This window comes from Notothenia rossii (assembly GCF_949606895.1).
Source record: "Notothenia rossii genome assembly, chromosome: 10".
Classification (NCBI taxonomy): Eukaryota; Metazoa; Chordata; class Actinopteri; order Perciformes; family Nototheniidae; genus Notothenia; species Notothenia rossii.
The window spans coordinates 28,021,196-28,036,948 of record NC_136908.1 but is presented as its reverse complement, the minus strand read 5'-3'; the positions used below and the strand labels follow the sequence as shown (position 1 = coordinate 28,036,948).

Genomic DNA, 15,753 nt, shown 5'->3' with positions numbered 1-15,753 from the left:
CCAAAACACTTCCAAAATCATTTTCAAATCACAAGCATATTTGTTTTTAAGTAATCATACAGTGGTAAAAGGTCCCATAAGATCTCTCAACTTCAGTGGAAGAGAACAATATCTTATTTGCAGTGGAACATATATATAAATAGAATGTTAAACATATGTTAATATGTATACATATATGTGTTTGATTTTAATACATCTTGTCATTTGATAGTGTTTTAAGATCAAAAGCTTAGACTTTTTAGGTCTTAGTTTCTGGGTCTTACTAATACCTCTGTGGTATTGAAGGAGGACAATTAAATCAAAACCTCAATAAACAAAAACAAAACTAGGATCAAACTATTATCGCCTGTCAGGGGAATTTTGCCTAGAGGCCAGGTAAAGGTTATCATTTGGTTAAACTGACTTTTGAATCAGATCTGCTGACAGAATGAAATGTTGAAATATGTCAAATTAGCTAAAGTGTGAACACCTGCCCAGGTTGCCAGAGGGCGGAGTTCCCAAGCTGATTCCAATGACTTCATCAGTGCGATGATTGTTCAGCTCATGCACCGACACTTTAAAAGGACCACTGTCTTTGCAGCAGTCATGAATCTGAAACAATAGATTATTTCTGTATTTGCTGCACACTGCTTACAGACTGTTTGGTTTCAGTTTTACAACAAAAATGTATTTTGGGTTGTGTGTGAGGTAAGATATTCTTATTTTGGCAGATTTCTTATATTTATTCTACTTAACTGTTTTTGGTTGGCTCATGTTTAATTCCTCTTTTCTTAGAGTTCTTGTCATCTCACTCTTGATTTTTGGGCAGCAAGCAAAGGGTAAGGATTTATGGTTCACAAGCTGCAGTTGAAATGTATAATTTTCCTATAAGGCTGTCTTTTAAAAAATGTGTTCTCCTTTTTAGCACTCAGCTACAGAAGTGGAGGCTCCAGTGGCATTACACCTCACTTTGATTTTTCAAGAAGCCTTAAACCCGCTTCCACTTCCAGTGATGATAGTTCAGCGCGGCCTGAGAGGGTTTTGGGTAGCTATTCACCCTTTCATGCTGACGGGGCTTTATCTGATACTCTGAAGCCAGCTGCTGCACCAAGTGCAGGAGGTTATAGTGGCTCTCATGGTAGGCAAGTAGATGGTTACAGTCCTGAGGGAAGTGTTTCTAGTTACGGGCCAAGCCAACCAATAATTCGTAAACCAAACCAACTACCTCAAGCTAACCCTAGTGCAAAAGGTGTCCTTCCAACCAAAGCTGCCCCGTGGCCTTTGCCCCATAATCCAAACTCTTTTCAGTCTGGTATTGCTTCAAGTTCTGCACTTGTGATGCACTCTGGTCCCTACTCCAAGCCCCAGCAGCCCAAAAACCTTCCAAAGCTCCAGCAGGCCGGCTACAAGCCTCACCAGCCCAAACCTCAGCAGGCCGCCAACCCTTCAAATCCCCTGCAGTCTTGGTACCAGCCCAAACCCCAGCAGACCAAGCCCAACCAGCCTTTCTACTCTTCAAATCCTCAGCAGGCCAAGCCCTACCAGCCTTCACATCCTCAGCAGGCCAAGACCTACCAGCCTTCACATCCTCAGCAGGCCAAGACCTACCAGCCTTCACATCCCCAGCAGGCCAAGCCCTACCAGCCAGCCTACCCTTTGAATTCCCAGCGTGCTACCAACCCTTCAAGTGCCCTGCAGTCTAGGTACCGGCCGAAACCCCAGCAGCCTTACTACCCTTCAAATCTCCAACAGGCCAAGCCTCAGCAGGCCGAACCCCTGCAAGGGGTGCTCCAAAGTAAAGCTGCCATGTGGGACTTTCGTTCTGAAGGAAGTGTTGCGTCTGGCTCTAATGTGCAGGCCCAGCGGGCTACCAACCCTTCGAATCCCTTGCAGTCTAGGTACCGGCCAAAACCCCAGCAGCATTCCTACCCGTCAAAACCCCAGCAGGCCAAGCCCTACCAGCGTTCATACCCTCCAAATCCCCAACAGGCCAAGCCTCAGCAGGCCGAACCCCTGCAAGGGGTGCTCCAAAGTAAAGCTGCCATGTGGAACTTTCCTTCTGAAGAGAGTGTTGCTTCTGGCTCTAATGTGCAGGCCAAGCCCTACCAGCCTGCATACCCTTTGAATCCCCAGCGGGCTACCAACCCTTCAAATCCCTTGCAGTCTAGGTACCAGCCAAAACCCCAGCAGCGTTCCTACCCTCCAAATCCCCAACAGGCCAAGCCTCAGCAGGCTGAACCCCTGCAAGGGGTGCTCCAAAGTAAAGCTGGCATGTGGGATTTTCCTTCCCAAGGAAGTGTTGCTTCTGGCTCTAAGGTGCAGGCCAAGCCCTACCAGCCAGCATACCCTTTGAATCCCCAGCGGGCTACCAACCCTTCAAGTCCCCTGCAGTCTAGGTACTGGCCCAAACCCCACCAGCCTGCCTACTGGTCAAATCCTCAGCAGGCCAAGCCCTACCAGCCCGCCTACCCTTCAAACCCTCAGCAGCCCAAACCTCAGCAGGCCAAAGCCCTGCAAGGGGTGCTCCAAAGTAAAGCTGGCATGTGGGACTTTACTTCCCAAGGAAGTGTTGCTTCTGGCTCTAAGGTGCAGCCCACTGACTCAAACTCGCACTTGAATGTTGACCAAAGAAGTTTGAGAGAAATTCCAATAACATTCTTGAACCAGCCCAGGTGGCAGCAGCAACTGGTGCCAGTGTTGAACATACATCATTGACCTTCCTAACTGTAAGTTGGTTTAACTTAAAGATTGCTACAATGAAGTAAGGGAAATGCTTTGCAAATGTTATAAATTGTATTTTCTGTTCTCAGGTTCCTGAACTTGCCTGGAAGCCGTCTGAACTGGCATCAACTTTGAATTTAATAAAATACTTGGAACACACTCTCTTTGGATGTTATTTGAAACTTTACTTGTGTGCTGTGCTGTAGACAGTGCTGCACCCTTACTTCCTGAACATGTCCACAACCACTTGCTTGTTTCCTTTGAACTTCAGGGGCTTGTTTTTCTGGCTAGGTACAATAACATTGTGAACAGCAGCTCACAGTAATGTGTATGCAAATATATGTATTGACCAGCAAGTTTAAAAGACTTGACTAAGAATGTTCTTCACTTAACATTTGAAAGTTTGATGACTTGAAGGCTATGAGAACTTTCAAGGATGAGTGTCCAATATTATTTCAAAGTGTCAGACTCTGTGGTTCCTAATGAGGGTTATTGGACTACACATGACAAACTTGTATCACTTAAAACAGGGGTCGGCAACCCACGGGCCGCATGCGGCCCTTTAAGCCCTCTGCTCTGGCTCCCTTGAGCTTAGACAAAAAAGAAGGAAAGAAAATAAAAGTACTTGTAGGACTATTTATATTTTGTTGCATGGTTGAAAATGTTTCGTATCTTGTATTTTGAGGTGATACTGTGACACATAAATAAAAAACAAAACGGTTTTAATTAGGTCAACTAAAATATGCGTCACATCCTGCTACGGTCCCGCGCGAGTGTCTTTTCTTGGAGGCACTCGCGCGGGGACCCCCGGCTCGATGAGCGAACTATGGATAAATCAAAGAAAAGTTCCGGAGGAACACAGGATTTCATTCTGTGTGGACAGTTATATGCTTTCACAGCAAACGATGCTGGTTTACCGGTATGTTTGATATCTAGAGAGAAGTTGTCAAAGGTGCTGCAGCCTTTACGTATCGAGGAATAACACGGGAGAGGAAGACAGCTGACGATCTTCAGTCATAATTCAATGGGGTGTGTCATTTATTTCAGAAAACACTTTTTGTTATATTCCATAGAATGCTCTTAACGTCCAGATAGCAATGAATATATTAAATGCTTTGACAATAAATACATACAAAAATTAATCTCTGGAAGCCGTAGCGCTGTAAAAAAGCACGACCAATCATTTTAGCCGACCCGGCTAAAATAACTGGATGGCCTACCTGCCTGTCAACCTTCCACCTGTGCACAAACTTATCTCGTGGCCTCATTGATGATGCGCGTTCGTATGTGTTGGAGGAGGGACTCTGTAAGAAAGTCTGAAGGAAGAGGCCTATTTTTTCCGGTTGTGTATTTTCAAATTCTAGCGCACTCGAGCTGGTTTCTCCATTCTTACCTACCCTACCTTTAACTCTTTTTAGGGTGCAGCTATATGTTTTATTTATTTCAAAGTGGGCCCATTTTAATAATATTTTGTTTTCCTTCAAATGTTCAGAGGACTCCCCAAGTGCTGTGTTTAATTTATTTTAAAGTAGGCCTGTGTATTATTTGTAATTCTCCTTATAGGAGTTCTTTGTTTCTTATTAGAGGTTAACAGTTGTATATAATGTAATAAATAGCCTAATAAATGCAAAAAAACTGTAGTTTTTGTCTGATATAACAATAAATACAACTTTATTAGCTATCAAGCTATGAAATATGTTTTGTGGCTCCAGACAAAAATAATTGGGGGAAAAAGGAGCAAAATGGCTCTTTTGGTCAAAAAGGTTGCAGACCCCTGACTTAAAACAACATCTTCAGAAACATTGCAGTTTATGCTTTAAACCATGCTGCTGAATTGATTGTCATATAATGCATATGTTTGTGTATTTCGGGCCTAATGTGTATAGGTCCTGTTAGGCATGTGTGTAACTGTTAATCAAAAACCGATTGCAACACTGAGAGAATTAAAAAGTATGCCTCCTTCTATAGAGTAAGTAGGGTGAGCTGGAGGGCCCTGTGGATGGATTTGTCAAAGATATGATGGAGCTGGTGAAGGTGCCCTTACATTCCCTTATATACAGAGCTGATACACAATGTTATTGATCAGATGTCAGTGTCATTCATCAGGAGTCTTCTGACCTCTCTAACTCTTCCACCCGACCCTCTCCTCCAGCCCAGCATCAGTGGCACAGACCTGGAGAAGTTCAGGAAAGCTCTGATGGGTCACTGCGACATCAATGGAGACGGAAAGATCCAGAAGAACGAGCTGCCTCTCTGCCTCGGCCTCAAACTCAGCTAACAGACCCCCACAACGTTCACACATTTTTCTTTCTTTCTTCTATCCTTCTTTCCATCTCCCTTGTTTCTATGTACAGTTCTAAATTATTTCATTTTTCAATTTAAACGTTTATCTTTTATTATACTCTTTTACTCCCGTCTAAATCATTACCTCTCCCTCCCTATTTTAGCAGCATCGCCTGAGTTAGTGGCTCTCAGTTGGTGTTTTAAGAATGATGTATCGACATGTTTTATGCTCATATATATATAATATGTTATATATTGCTATAATATTTATATTAAAATATCTAGCAATTGAAATAATGGTAAATGTGGAGCCTTGAGTTGGGACAAAAAAATGGTTTGTTTTCTTTGTAATGTAAAAAATAATGAAACATTGTTTGAATTACATTTTTTGTGAAAGGAGTATCCTGAATGATGGCTAATAAAATAGTTTGTGTCTTTGTCAGCTGTGTCTCTCTTTACGGAAATCATAAGTGTGCTATAAAAAGTGCTTTCAGTCACTGTAGGTGACTTTTATAGTGCCCTATAATCAATGGCTGCTTGGAGGAAAGAAAATGTACAGTAATTGAGTCTTATGTGCTTTGGAAAATTATAAGCAGTGATATAAAATATGTGGTTTTCAATAAGCCAAAACACTTCCAAAATCATTTTCAAATCACAAGCATATTTGTTTTTAAGTAATCATACAGTGGTAAAAGGTCCCATAAGATCTCTCAACTTCAGTGGAAGAGAACAATATCTTATTTGCAGTGGAACATATATATAAATAGAATGTTAAACATATGTTAATATGTATACATATATGTGTTTGATTTTAATACATCTTGTCATTTGATAGTGTTTTAAGATCAAAAGCTTAGACTTTTTAGGTCTTAGTTTCTGGGTCTTACTAATACCTCTGTGGTATTGAAGGAGGACAATTAAATCAAAACCTCAATAAACAAAAACAAAACTAGGATCAAACTATTATCGCCTGTCAGGGGAATTTTGCCTAGAGGCCAGGTAAAGGTTATCATTTGGTTAAACTGACTTTTGAATCAGATCTGCTGACAGAATGAAATGTTGAAATATGTCAAATTAGCTAAAGTGTGAACACCTGCCCAGGTTGCCAGAGGGCGGAGTTCCCAAGCTGATTCCAATGACTTCATCAGTGCGATGATTGTTCAGCTCATGCACCGACACTTTAAAAGGACCACTGTCTTTGCAGCAGTCATGAATCTGAAACAATAGATTATTTCTGTATTTGCTGCACACTGCTTACAGACTGTTTGGTTTCAGTTTTACAACAAAAATGTATTTTGGGTTGTGTGTGAGGTAAGATATTCTTATTTTGGCAGATTTCTTATATTTATTCTACTTAACTGTTTTTGGTTGGCTCATGTTTAATTCCTCTTTTCTTAGAGTTCTTGTCATCTCACTCTTGATTTTTGGGCAGCAAGCAAAGGGTAAGGATTTATGGTTCACAAGCTGCAGTTGAAATGTATAATTTTCCTATAAGGCTGTCTTTTAAAAAATGTGTTCTCCTTTTTAGCACTCAGCTACAGAAGTGGAGGCTCCAGTGGCATTACACCTCACTTTGATTTTTCAAGAAGCCTTAAACCCGCTTCCACTTCCAGTGATGATAGTTCAGCGCGGCCTGAGAGGGTTTTGGGTAGCTATTCACCCTTTCATGCTGACGGGGCTTTATCTGATACTCTGAAGCCAGCTGCTGCACCAAGTGCAGGAGGTTATAGTGGCTCTCATGGTAGGCAAGTAGATGGTTACAGTCCTGAGGGAAGTGTTTCTAGTTACGGGCCAAGCCAACCAATAATTCGTAAACCAAACCAACTACCTCAAGCTAACCCTAGTGCAAAAGGTGTCCTTCCAACCAAAGCTGCCCCGTGGCCTTTGCCCCATAATCCAAACTCTTTTCAGTCTGGTATTGCTTCAAGTTCTGCACTTGTGATGCACTCTGGTCCCTACTCCAAGCCCCAGCAGCCCAAAAACCTTCCAAAGCTCCAGCAGGCCGGCTACAAGCCTCACCAGCCCAAACCTCAGCAGGCCGCCAACCCTTCAAATCCCCTGCAGTCTTGGTACCAGCCCAAACCCCAGCAGACCAAGCCCAACCAGCCTTTCTACTCTTCAAATCCTCAGCAGGCCAAGCCCTACCAGCCTTCACATCCTCAGCAGGCCAAGCCCTACCAGCCTTCACATCCTCAGCAGGCCAAGACCTACCAGCCTTCACATCCCCAGCAGGCCAAGCCCTACCAGCCAGCCTACCCTTTGAATTCCCAGCGTGCTACCAACCCTTCAAGTGCCCTGCAGTCTAGGTACCGGCCGAAACCCCAGCAGCCTTACTACCCTTCAAATCTCCAACAGGCCAAGCCTCAGCAGGCCGAACCCCTGCAAGGGGTGCTCCAAAGTAAAGCTGCCATGTGGGACTTTCGTTCTGAAGGAAGTGTTGCGTCTGGCTCTAATGTGCAGGCCCAGCGGGCTACCAACCCTTCGAATCCCTTGCAGTCTAGGTACCGGCCAAAACCCCAGCAGCATTCCTACCCGTCAAAACCCCAGCAGGCCAAGCCCTACCAGCGTTCATACCCTCCAAATCCCCAACAGGCCAAGCCTCAGCAGGCCGAACCCCTGCAAGGGGTGCTCCAAAGTAAAGCTGCCATGTGGAACTTTCCTTCTGAAGAGAGTGTTGCTTCTGGCTCTAATGTGCAGGCCAAGCCCTACCAGCCTGCATACCCTTTGAATCCCCAGCGGGCTACCAACCCTTCAAATCCCTTGCAGTCTAGGTACCAGCCAAAACCCCAGCAGCGTTCCTACCCTCCAAATCCCCAACAGGCCAAGCCTCAGCAGGCTGAACCCCTGCAAGGGGTGCTCCAAAGTAAAGCTGGCATGTGGGATTTTCCTTCCCAAGGAAGTGTTGCTTCTGGCTCTAAGGTGCAGGCCAAGCCCTACCAGCCAGCATACCCTTTGAATCCCCAGCGGGCTACCAACCCTTCAAGTCCCCTGCAGTCTAGGTACTGGCCCAAACCCCACCAGCCTGCCTACTGGTCAAATCCTCAGCAGGCCAAGCCCTACCAGCCCGCCTACCCTTCAAACCCTCAGCAGCCCAAACCTCAGCAGGCCAAAGCCCTGCAAGGGGTGCTCCAAAGTAAAGCTGGCATGTGGGACTTTACTTCCCAAGGAAGTGTTGCTTCTGGCTCTAAGGTGCAGCCCACTGACTCAAACTCGCACTTGAATGTTGACCAAAGAAGTTTGAGAGAAATTCCAATAACATTCTTGAACCAGCCCAGGTGGCAGCAGCAACTGGTGCCAGTGTTGAACATACATCATTGACCTTCCTAACTGTAAGTTGGTTTAACTTAAAGATTGCTACAATGAAGTAAGGGAAATGCTTTGCAAATGTTATAAATTGTATTTTCTGTTCTCAGGTTCCTGAACTTGCCTGGAAGCCGTCTGAACTGGCATCAACTTTGAATTTAATAAAATACTTGGAACACACTCTCTTTGGATGTTATTTGAAACTTTACTTGTGTGCTGTGCTGTAGACAGTGCTGCACCCTTACTTCCTGAACATGTCCACAACCACTTGCTTGTTTCCTTTGAACTTCAGGGGCTTGTTTTTCTGGCTAGGTACAATAACATTGTGAACAGCAGCTCACAGTAATGTGTATGCAAATATATGTATTGACCAGCAAGTTTAAAAGACTTGACTAAGAATGTTCTTCACTTAACATTTGAAAGTTTGATGACTTGAAGGCTATGAGAACTTTCAAGGATGAGTGTCCAATATTATTTCAAAGTGTCAGACTCTGTGGTTCCTAATGAGGGTTATTGGACTACACATGACAAACTTGTATCACTTAAAACAGGGGTCGGCAACCCGCGGCCCACGGGCCGCATGCGGCCCTTTAAGCCCTCTGCTCTGGCTCCCTTGAGCTTAGACAAAAAAGAAGGAAAGAAAATAAAAGTACTTGTAGGACTATTTATATTTTGTTGCATGGTTGAAAATGTTTCGTATCTTGTATTTTGAGGTGATACTGTGACACATAAATAAAAAACAAAACGGTTTTAATTAGGTCAACTAAAATATGCGTCACATCCTGCTACGGTCCCGCGCGAGTGTCTTTTCTTGGAGGCACTCGCGCGGGGACCCCCGGCTCGATGAGCGAACTATGGATAAATCAAAGAAAAGTTCCGGAGGAACACAGGATTTCATTCTGTGTGGACAGAGTTATATGCTTTCACAGCAAACGATGCTGGTTTACCGGTATGTTTGATATCTAGAGAGAAGTTGTCAAAGGTGCTGCAGCCTTTACGTATCGAGGAATAACACGGGAGAGGAAGACAGCTGACGATCTTCAGTCATAATTCAATGGGGTGTGTCATTTATTTCAGAAAACACTTTTTGTTATATTCCATAGAATGCTCTTAACGTCCAGATAGCAATGAATATATTAAATGCTTTGACAATAAATACATACAAAAATTAATCTCTGGAAGCCGTAGCGCTGTAAAAAAGCACGACCAATCATTTTAGCCGACCCGGCTAAAATAACTGGATGGCCTACCTGCCTGTCAACCTTCCATCTGTGCACAAACTTATCTCGTGGCCTCATTGATGATGCGCGTTCGTATGTGTTGGAGGAGGGACTCTGTAAGAAAGTCTGAAGGAAGAGGCCTATTTTTTCCGGTTGTGTATTTTCAAATTCTAGCGCACTCGAGCTGGTTTCTCCATTCTTACCTACCCTACCTTTAACTCTTTTTAGGGTGCAGCTATATGTTTTATTTATTTCAAAGTGGGCCCATTTTAATAATATTTTGTTTTCCTTCAAATGTTCAGAGGACTCCCCAAGTGCTGTGTTTAATTTATTTTAAAGTAGGCCTGTGTATTATTTGTAATTCTCCTTATAGGAGTTCTTTGTTTCTTATTAGAGGTTAACAGTTGTATATAATGTAATAAATAGCCTAATAAATGCAAAAAAACTGTAGTTTTTGTCTGATATAACAATAAATACAACTTTATTAGCTATCAAGCTATGAAATATGTTTTGTGGCTCCAGACAAAAATAATTGGGGGAAAAAGGAGCAAAATGGCTCTTTTGGTCAAAAAGGTTGCAGACCCCTGACTTAAAACAACATCTTCAGAAACATTGCAGTTTATGCTTTAAACCATGCTGCTGAATTGATTGTCATATAATGCATATGTTTGTGTATTTCGGGCCTAATGTGTATAGGTCCTGTTAGGCATGTGTGTAACTGTTAATCAAAAACCGATTGCAACACTGAGAGAATTAAAAAGTATGCCTCCTTCTATAGAGTAAGTAGGGTGAGCTGGAGGGCCCTGTGGATGGATTTGTCAAAGATATGATGGAGCTGGTGAAGGTGCCCTTACATTCCCTTATATACAGAGCTGATACACAATGTTATTGATCAGATGTCAGTGTCATTCATCAGGAGTCTTCTGACCTCTCTAACTCTTCCACCCGACCCTCTCCTCCAGCCCAGCATCAGTGGCACAGACCTGGAGAAGTTCAGGAAAGCTCTGATGGGTCACTGCGACATCAATGGAGACGGAAAGATCCAGAAGAACGAGCTGCCTCTCTGCCTCGGCCTCAAACTCAGCTAACAGACCCCCACAACGTTCACACATTTTTCTTTCTTTCTTCTATCCTTCTTTCCATCTCCCTTGTTTCTATGTACAGTTCTAAATTATTTCATTTTTCAATTTAAACGTTTATCTTTTATTATACTCTTTTACTCCCGTCTAAATCATTACCTCTCCCTCCCTATTTTAGCAGCATCGCCTGAGTTAGTGGCTCTCAGTTGGTGTTTTAAGAATGATGTATCGACATGTTTTATGCTCATATATATATAATATGTTATATATTGCTATAATATTTATATTAAAATATCTAGCAATTGAAATAATGGTAAATGTGGAGCCTTGAGTTGGGACAAAAAAATGGTTTGTTTTCTTTGTAATGTAAAAAATAATGAAACATTGTTTGAATTACATTTTTTGTGAAAGGAGTATCCTGAATGATGGCTAATAAAATAGTTTGTGTCTTTGTCAGCTGTGTCTCTCTTTACGGAAATCATAAGTGTGCTATAAAAAGTGCTTTCAGTCACTGTAGGTGACTTTTATAGTGCCCTATAATCAATGGCTGCTTGGAGGAAAGAAAATGTACAGTAATTGAGTCTTATGTGCTTTGGAAAATTATAAGCAGTGATATAAAATATGTGGTTTTCAATAAGCCAAAACACTTCCAAAATCATTTTCAAATCACAAGCATATTTGTTTTTAAGTAATCATACAGTGGTAAAAGGTCCCATAAGATCTCTCAACTTCAGTGGAAGAGAACAATATCTTATTTGCAGTGGAACATATATATAAATTGAATCTTAAACATATGTTAATATGTATACATATATGTGTTTGATTTTAATACATCTTGTCATTTGATAGTGTTTTAAGATCAAAAGCTTAGACTTTTTAGGTCTTAGTTTCTGGGTCTTACTAATACCTCTGTGGTATTGAAGGAGGACAATTAAATCAAAACCTCAATAAACAAAAACAAAACTAGGATCAAACTATTATCGCCTGTCAGGGGAATTTTGCCTAGAGGCCAGGTAAAGGTTATCATTTGGTTAAACTGACTTTTGAATCAGATCTGCTGACAGAATGAAATGTTGAAATATGTCAAATTAGCTAAAGTGTGAACACCTGCCCAGGTTGCCAGAGGGCGGAGTTCCCAAGCTGATTCCAATGACTTCATCAGTGCGATGATTGTTCAGCTCATGCACCGACACTTTAAAAGGACCACTGTCTTTGCAGCAGTCATGAATCTGAAACAATAGATTATTTCTGTATTTGCTGCACACTGCTTACAGACTGTTTGGTTTCAGTTTTACAACAAAAATGTATTTTGGGTTGTGTGTGAGGTAAGATATTCTTATTTTGGCAGATTTCTTATATTTATTCTACTTAACTGTTTTTGGTTGGCTCATGTTTAATTCCTCTTTTCTTAGAGTTCTTGTCATCTCACTCTTGATTTTTGGGCAGCAAGCAAAGGGTAAGGATTTATGGTTCACAAGCTGCAGTTGAAATGTATAATTTTCCTATAAGGCTGTCTTTTAAAAAATGTGTTCTCCTTTTTAGCACTCAGCTACAGAAGTGGAGGCTCCAGTGGCATTACACCTCACTTTGATTTTTCAAGAAGCCTTAAACCCGCTTCCACTTCCAGTGATGATAGTTCAGCGCGGCCTGAGAGGGTTTTGGGTAGCTATTCACCCTTTCATGCTGACGGGGCTTTATCTGATACTCTGAAGCCAGCTGCTGCACCAAGTGCAGGAGGTTATAGTGGCTCTCATGGTAGGCAAGTAGATGGTTACAGTCCTGAGGGAAGTGTTTCTAGTTACGGGCCAAGCCAACCAATAATTCGTAAACCAAACCAACTACCTCAAGCTAACCCTAGTGCAAAAGGTGTCCTTCCAACCAAAGCTGCCCCGTGGCCTTTGCCCCATAATCCAAACTCTTTTCAGTCTGGTATTGCTTCAAGTTCTGCACTTGTGATGCACTCTGGTCCCTACTCCAAGCCCCAGCAGCCCAAAAACCTTCCAAAGCTCCAGCAGACCGGCTACAAGCCTCACCAGCCCAAACCTCAGCAGGCCGCCAACCCTTCAAATCCCCTGCAGTCTTGGTACCAGCCCAAACCCCAGCAGACCAAGCCCAACCAGCCTTTCTACTCTTCAAATCCTCAGCAGGCCAAGCCCTACCAGCCTTCACATCCTCAGCAGGCCAAGCCCTACCAGCCTTCACATCCTCAGCAGGCCAAGCCCTACCAGCCTTCACATCCTCAGCAGGCCAAGACCTACCAGCCTTCACATCCCCAGCAGGCCAAGCCCTACCAGCCAGCCTACCCTTTGAATTCCCAGCGTGCTACCAACCCTTCAAGTGCCCTGCAGTCTAGGTACCGGCCGAAACCCCAGCAGCCTTACTACCCTTCAAATCTCCAACAGGCCAAGCCTCAGCAGGCCGAACCCCTGCAAGGGGTGCTCCAAAGTAAAGCTGCCATGTGGGACTTTCGTTCTGAAGGAAGTGTTGCGTCTGGCTCTAATGTGCAGGCCCAGCGGGCTACCAACCCTTCGAATCCCTTGCAGTCTAGGTACCGGCCAAAACCCCAGCAGCATTCCTACCCGTCAAAACCCCAGCAGGCCAAGCCCTACCAGCGTTCATACCCTCCAAATCCCCAACAGGCCAAGCCTCAGCAGGCCGAACCCCTGCAAGGGGTGCTCCAAAGTAAAGCTGCCATGTGGAACTTTCCTTCTGAAGAGAGTGTTGCTTCTGGCTCTAATGTGCAGGCCAAGCCCTACCAGCCTGCATACCCTTTGAATCCCCAGCGGGCTACCAACCCTTCAAATCCCTTGCAGTCTAGGTACCAGCCAAAACCCCAGCAGCGTTCCTACCCTCCAAATCCCCAACAGGCCAAGCCTCAGCAGGCTGAACCCCTGCAAGGGGTGCTCCAAAGTAAAGCTGGCATGTGGGATTTTCCTTCCCAAGGAAGTGTTGCTTCTGGCTCTAAGGTGCAGGCCAAGCCCTACCAGCCAGCATACCCTTTGAATCCCCAGCGGGCTACCAACCCTTCAAGTCCCCTGCAGTCTAGGTACTGGCCCAAACCCCACCAGCCTGCCTACTGGTCAAATCCTCAGCAGGCCAAGCCCTACCAGCCCGCCTACCCTTCAAACCCTCAGCAGCCCAAACCTCAGCAGGCCAAAGCCCTGCAAGGGGTGCTCCAAAGTAAAGCTGGCATGTGGGACTTTACTTCCCAAGGAAGTGTTGCTTCTGGCTCTAAGGTGCAGCCCACTGACTCAAACTCGCACTTGAATGTTGACCAAAGAAGTTTGAGAGAAATTCCAATAACATTCTTGAACCAGCCCAGGTGGCAGCAGCAACTGGTGCCAGTGTTGAACATACATCATTGACCTTCCTAACTGTAAGTTGGTTTAACTTAAAGATTGCTACAATGAAGTAAGGGAAATGCTTTGCAAATGTTATAAATTGTATTTTCTGTTCTCAGGTTCCTGAACTTGCCTGGAAGCCGTCTGAACTGGCATCAACTTTGAATTTAATAAAATACTTGGAACACACTCTCTTTGGATGTTATTTGAAACTTTACTTGTGTGCTGTGCTGTAGACAGTGCTGCACCCTTACTTCCTGAACATGTCCACAACCACTTGCTTGTTTCCTTTGAACTTCAGGGGCTTGTTTTTCTGGCTAGGTACAATAACATTGTGAACAGCAGCTCACAGTAATGTGTATGCAAATATATGTATTGACCAGCAAGTTTAAAAGACTTGACTAAGAATGTTCTTCACTTAACATTTGAAAGTTTGATGACTTGAAGGCTATGAGAACTTTCAAGGATGAGTGTCCAATATTATTTCAAAGTGTCAGACTCTGTGGTTCCTAATGAGGGTTATTGGACTACACATGACAAACTTGTATCACTTAAAACAGGGGTCGGCAACCCGCGGCCCACGGGCCGCATGCGGCCCTTTAAGCCCTCTGCTCTGGCTCCCTTGAGCTTAGACAAAAAAGAAGGAAAGAAAATAAAAGTACTTGTAGGACTATTTATATTTTGTTGCATGGTTGAAAATGTTTCGTATCTTGTATTTTGAGGTGATACTGTGACACATAAATAAAAAACAAAACGGTTTTAATTAGGTCAACTAAAATATGCGTCACATCCTGCTACGGTCCCGCGCGAGTGTCTTTTCTTGGAGGCACTCGCGCGGGGACCCCCGGCTCGATGAGCGAACTATGGATAAATCAAAGAAAAGTTCCGGAGGAACACAGGATTTCATTCTGTGTGGACAGTTATATGCTTTCACAGCAAACGATGCTGGTTTACCGGTATGTTTGATATCTAGAGAGAAGTTGTCAAAGGTGCTGCAGCCTTTACGTATCGAGGAATAACACGGGAGAGGAAGACAGCTGACGATCTTCAGTCATAATTCAATGGGGTGTGTCATTTATTTCAGAAAACACTTTTTGTTATATTCCATAGAATGCTCTTAACGTCCAGATAGCAATGAATATATTAAATGCTTTGACAATAAATACATACAAAAATTAATCTCTGGAAGCCGTAGCGCTGTAAAAAAGCACGACCAATCATTTTAGCCGACCCGGCTAAAATAACTGGATGGCCTACCTGCCTGTCAACCTTCCATCTGTGCACAAACTTATCTCGTGGCCTCATTGATGATGCGCGTTCGTATGTGTTGGAGGAGGGACTCTGTAAGAAAGTCTGAAGGAAGAGGCCTATTTTTTCCGGTTGTGTATTTTCAAATTCTAGCGCACTCGAGCTGGTTTCTCCATTCTTACCTACCCTACCTTTAACTCTTTTTAGGGTGCAGCTATATGTTTTATTTATTTCAAAGTGGGCCCATTTTAATAATATTTTGTTTTCCTTCAAATGTTCAGAGGACTCCCCAAGTGCTGTGTTTAATTTATTTTAAAGTAGGCCTGTGTATTATTTGTAATTCTCCTTATAGGAGTTCTTTGTTTCTTATTAGAGGTTAACAGTTGTATATAATGTAATAAATAGCCTAATAAATGCAAAAAAACTGTAGTTTTTGTCTGATATAACAATAAATACAACTTTATTAGCTATCAAGCTATGAAATATGTTTTGTGGCTCCAGACAAAAATAATTGGGGGAAAAAGGAGCAAAATGGCTCTTTTGGTCAAAAAGGTTGCAGACCCCTGACTTAAAACAACA

The 15,753-nt window shown here is 43.2% G+C and overlaps 3 protein-coding genes across 3 annotated transcripts; all 3 read left to right on the top strand.

Annotated features, from left to right (window-relative positions):
- The first annotated feature begins 666 nt into the window (after positions 1–666).
- Positions 667–2,859, top strand: LOC307021443 (uncharacterized protein). The gene is made up of 3 exons (XM_079653568.1): positions 667–818; positions 905–2,705; positions 2,790–2,859. Exons 1-2 carry the CDS (start codon positions 752–754, stop codon positions 2,692–2,694), a joined length of 1,857 nt encoding a protein of 618 aa, XP_079509694.1. The 5' UTR covers positions 667–751; the 3' UTR covers positions 2,695–2,705; positions 2,790–2,859.
- A 3,414-nt stretch (positions 2,860–6,273) lies between these two features.
- Positions 6,274–8,466, top strand: LOC307021441 (uncharacterized protein). Its single transcript, XM_079653566.1, has 3 exons — positions 6,274–6,425; positions 6,512–8,312; positions 8,397–8,466. The coding sequence occupies exons 1-2, from the start codon at positions 6,359–6,361 to the stop codon at positions 8,299–8,301; spliced, it is 1,857 nt and encodes a 618-aa protein (XP_079509692.1). The 5' UTR covers positions 6,274–6,358; the 3' UTR covers positions 8,302–8,312; positions 8,397–8,466.
- Positions 8,467–11,888: 3,422 nt separating this feature from the next.
- Positions 11,889–14,115, top strand: LOC307021437 (uncharacterized protein). The gene is made up of 3 exons (XM_079653562.1): positions 11,889–12,041; positions 12,128–13,961; positions 14,046–14,115. Exons 1-2 carry the CDS (start codon positions 11,975–11,977, stop codon positions 13,948–13,950), a joined length of 1,890 nt encoding a protein of 629 aa, XP_079509688.1. The 5' UTR covers positions 11,889–11,974; the 3' UTR covers positions 13,951–13,961; positions 14,046–14,115.
- The last annotated feature ends 1,638 nt before the right edge of the window (positions 14,116–15,753 follow it).

Coding starts and splice junctions, on each gene's coding strand:
- LOC307021443 (XM_079653568.1), top strand. CDS start 752: ATGTTTAATTCCTCTTTTCTTAGAGTTCTTGTCATCTCACTCTTGATT. Junction 819..904: donor TTTTGGGCAGCAAGCAAAGG/GTAAGGATTTAT, acceptor TCTCCTTTTTAG/CACTCAGCTACAGAAGTGGA.
- LOC307021441 (XM_079653566.1), top strand. CDS start 6,359: ATGTTTAATTCCTCTTTTCTTAGAGTTCTTGTCATCTCACTCTTGATT. Junction 6,426..6,511: donor TTTTGGGCAGCAAGCAAAGG/GTAAGGATTTAT, acceptor TCTCCTTTTTAG/CACTCAGCTACAGAAGTGGA.
- LOC307021437 (XM_079653562.1), top strand. CDS start 11,975: ATGTTTAATTCCTCTTTTCTTAGAGTTCTTGTCATCTCACTCTTGATT. Junction 12,042..12,127: donor TTTTGGGCAGCAAGCAAAGG/GTAAGGATTTAT, acceptor TCTCCTTTTTAG/CACTCAGCTACAGAAGTGGA.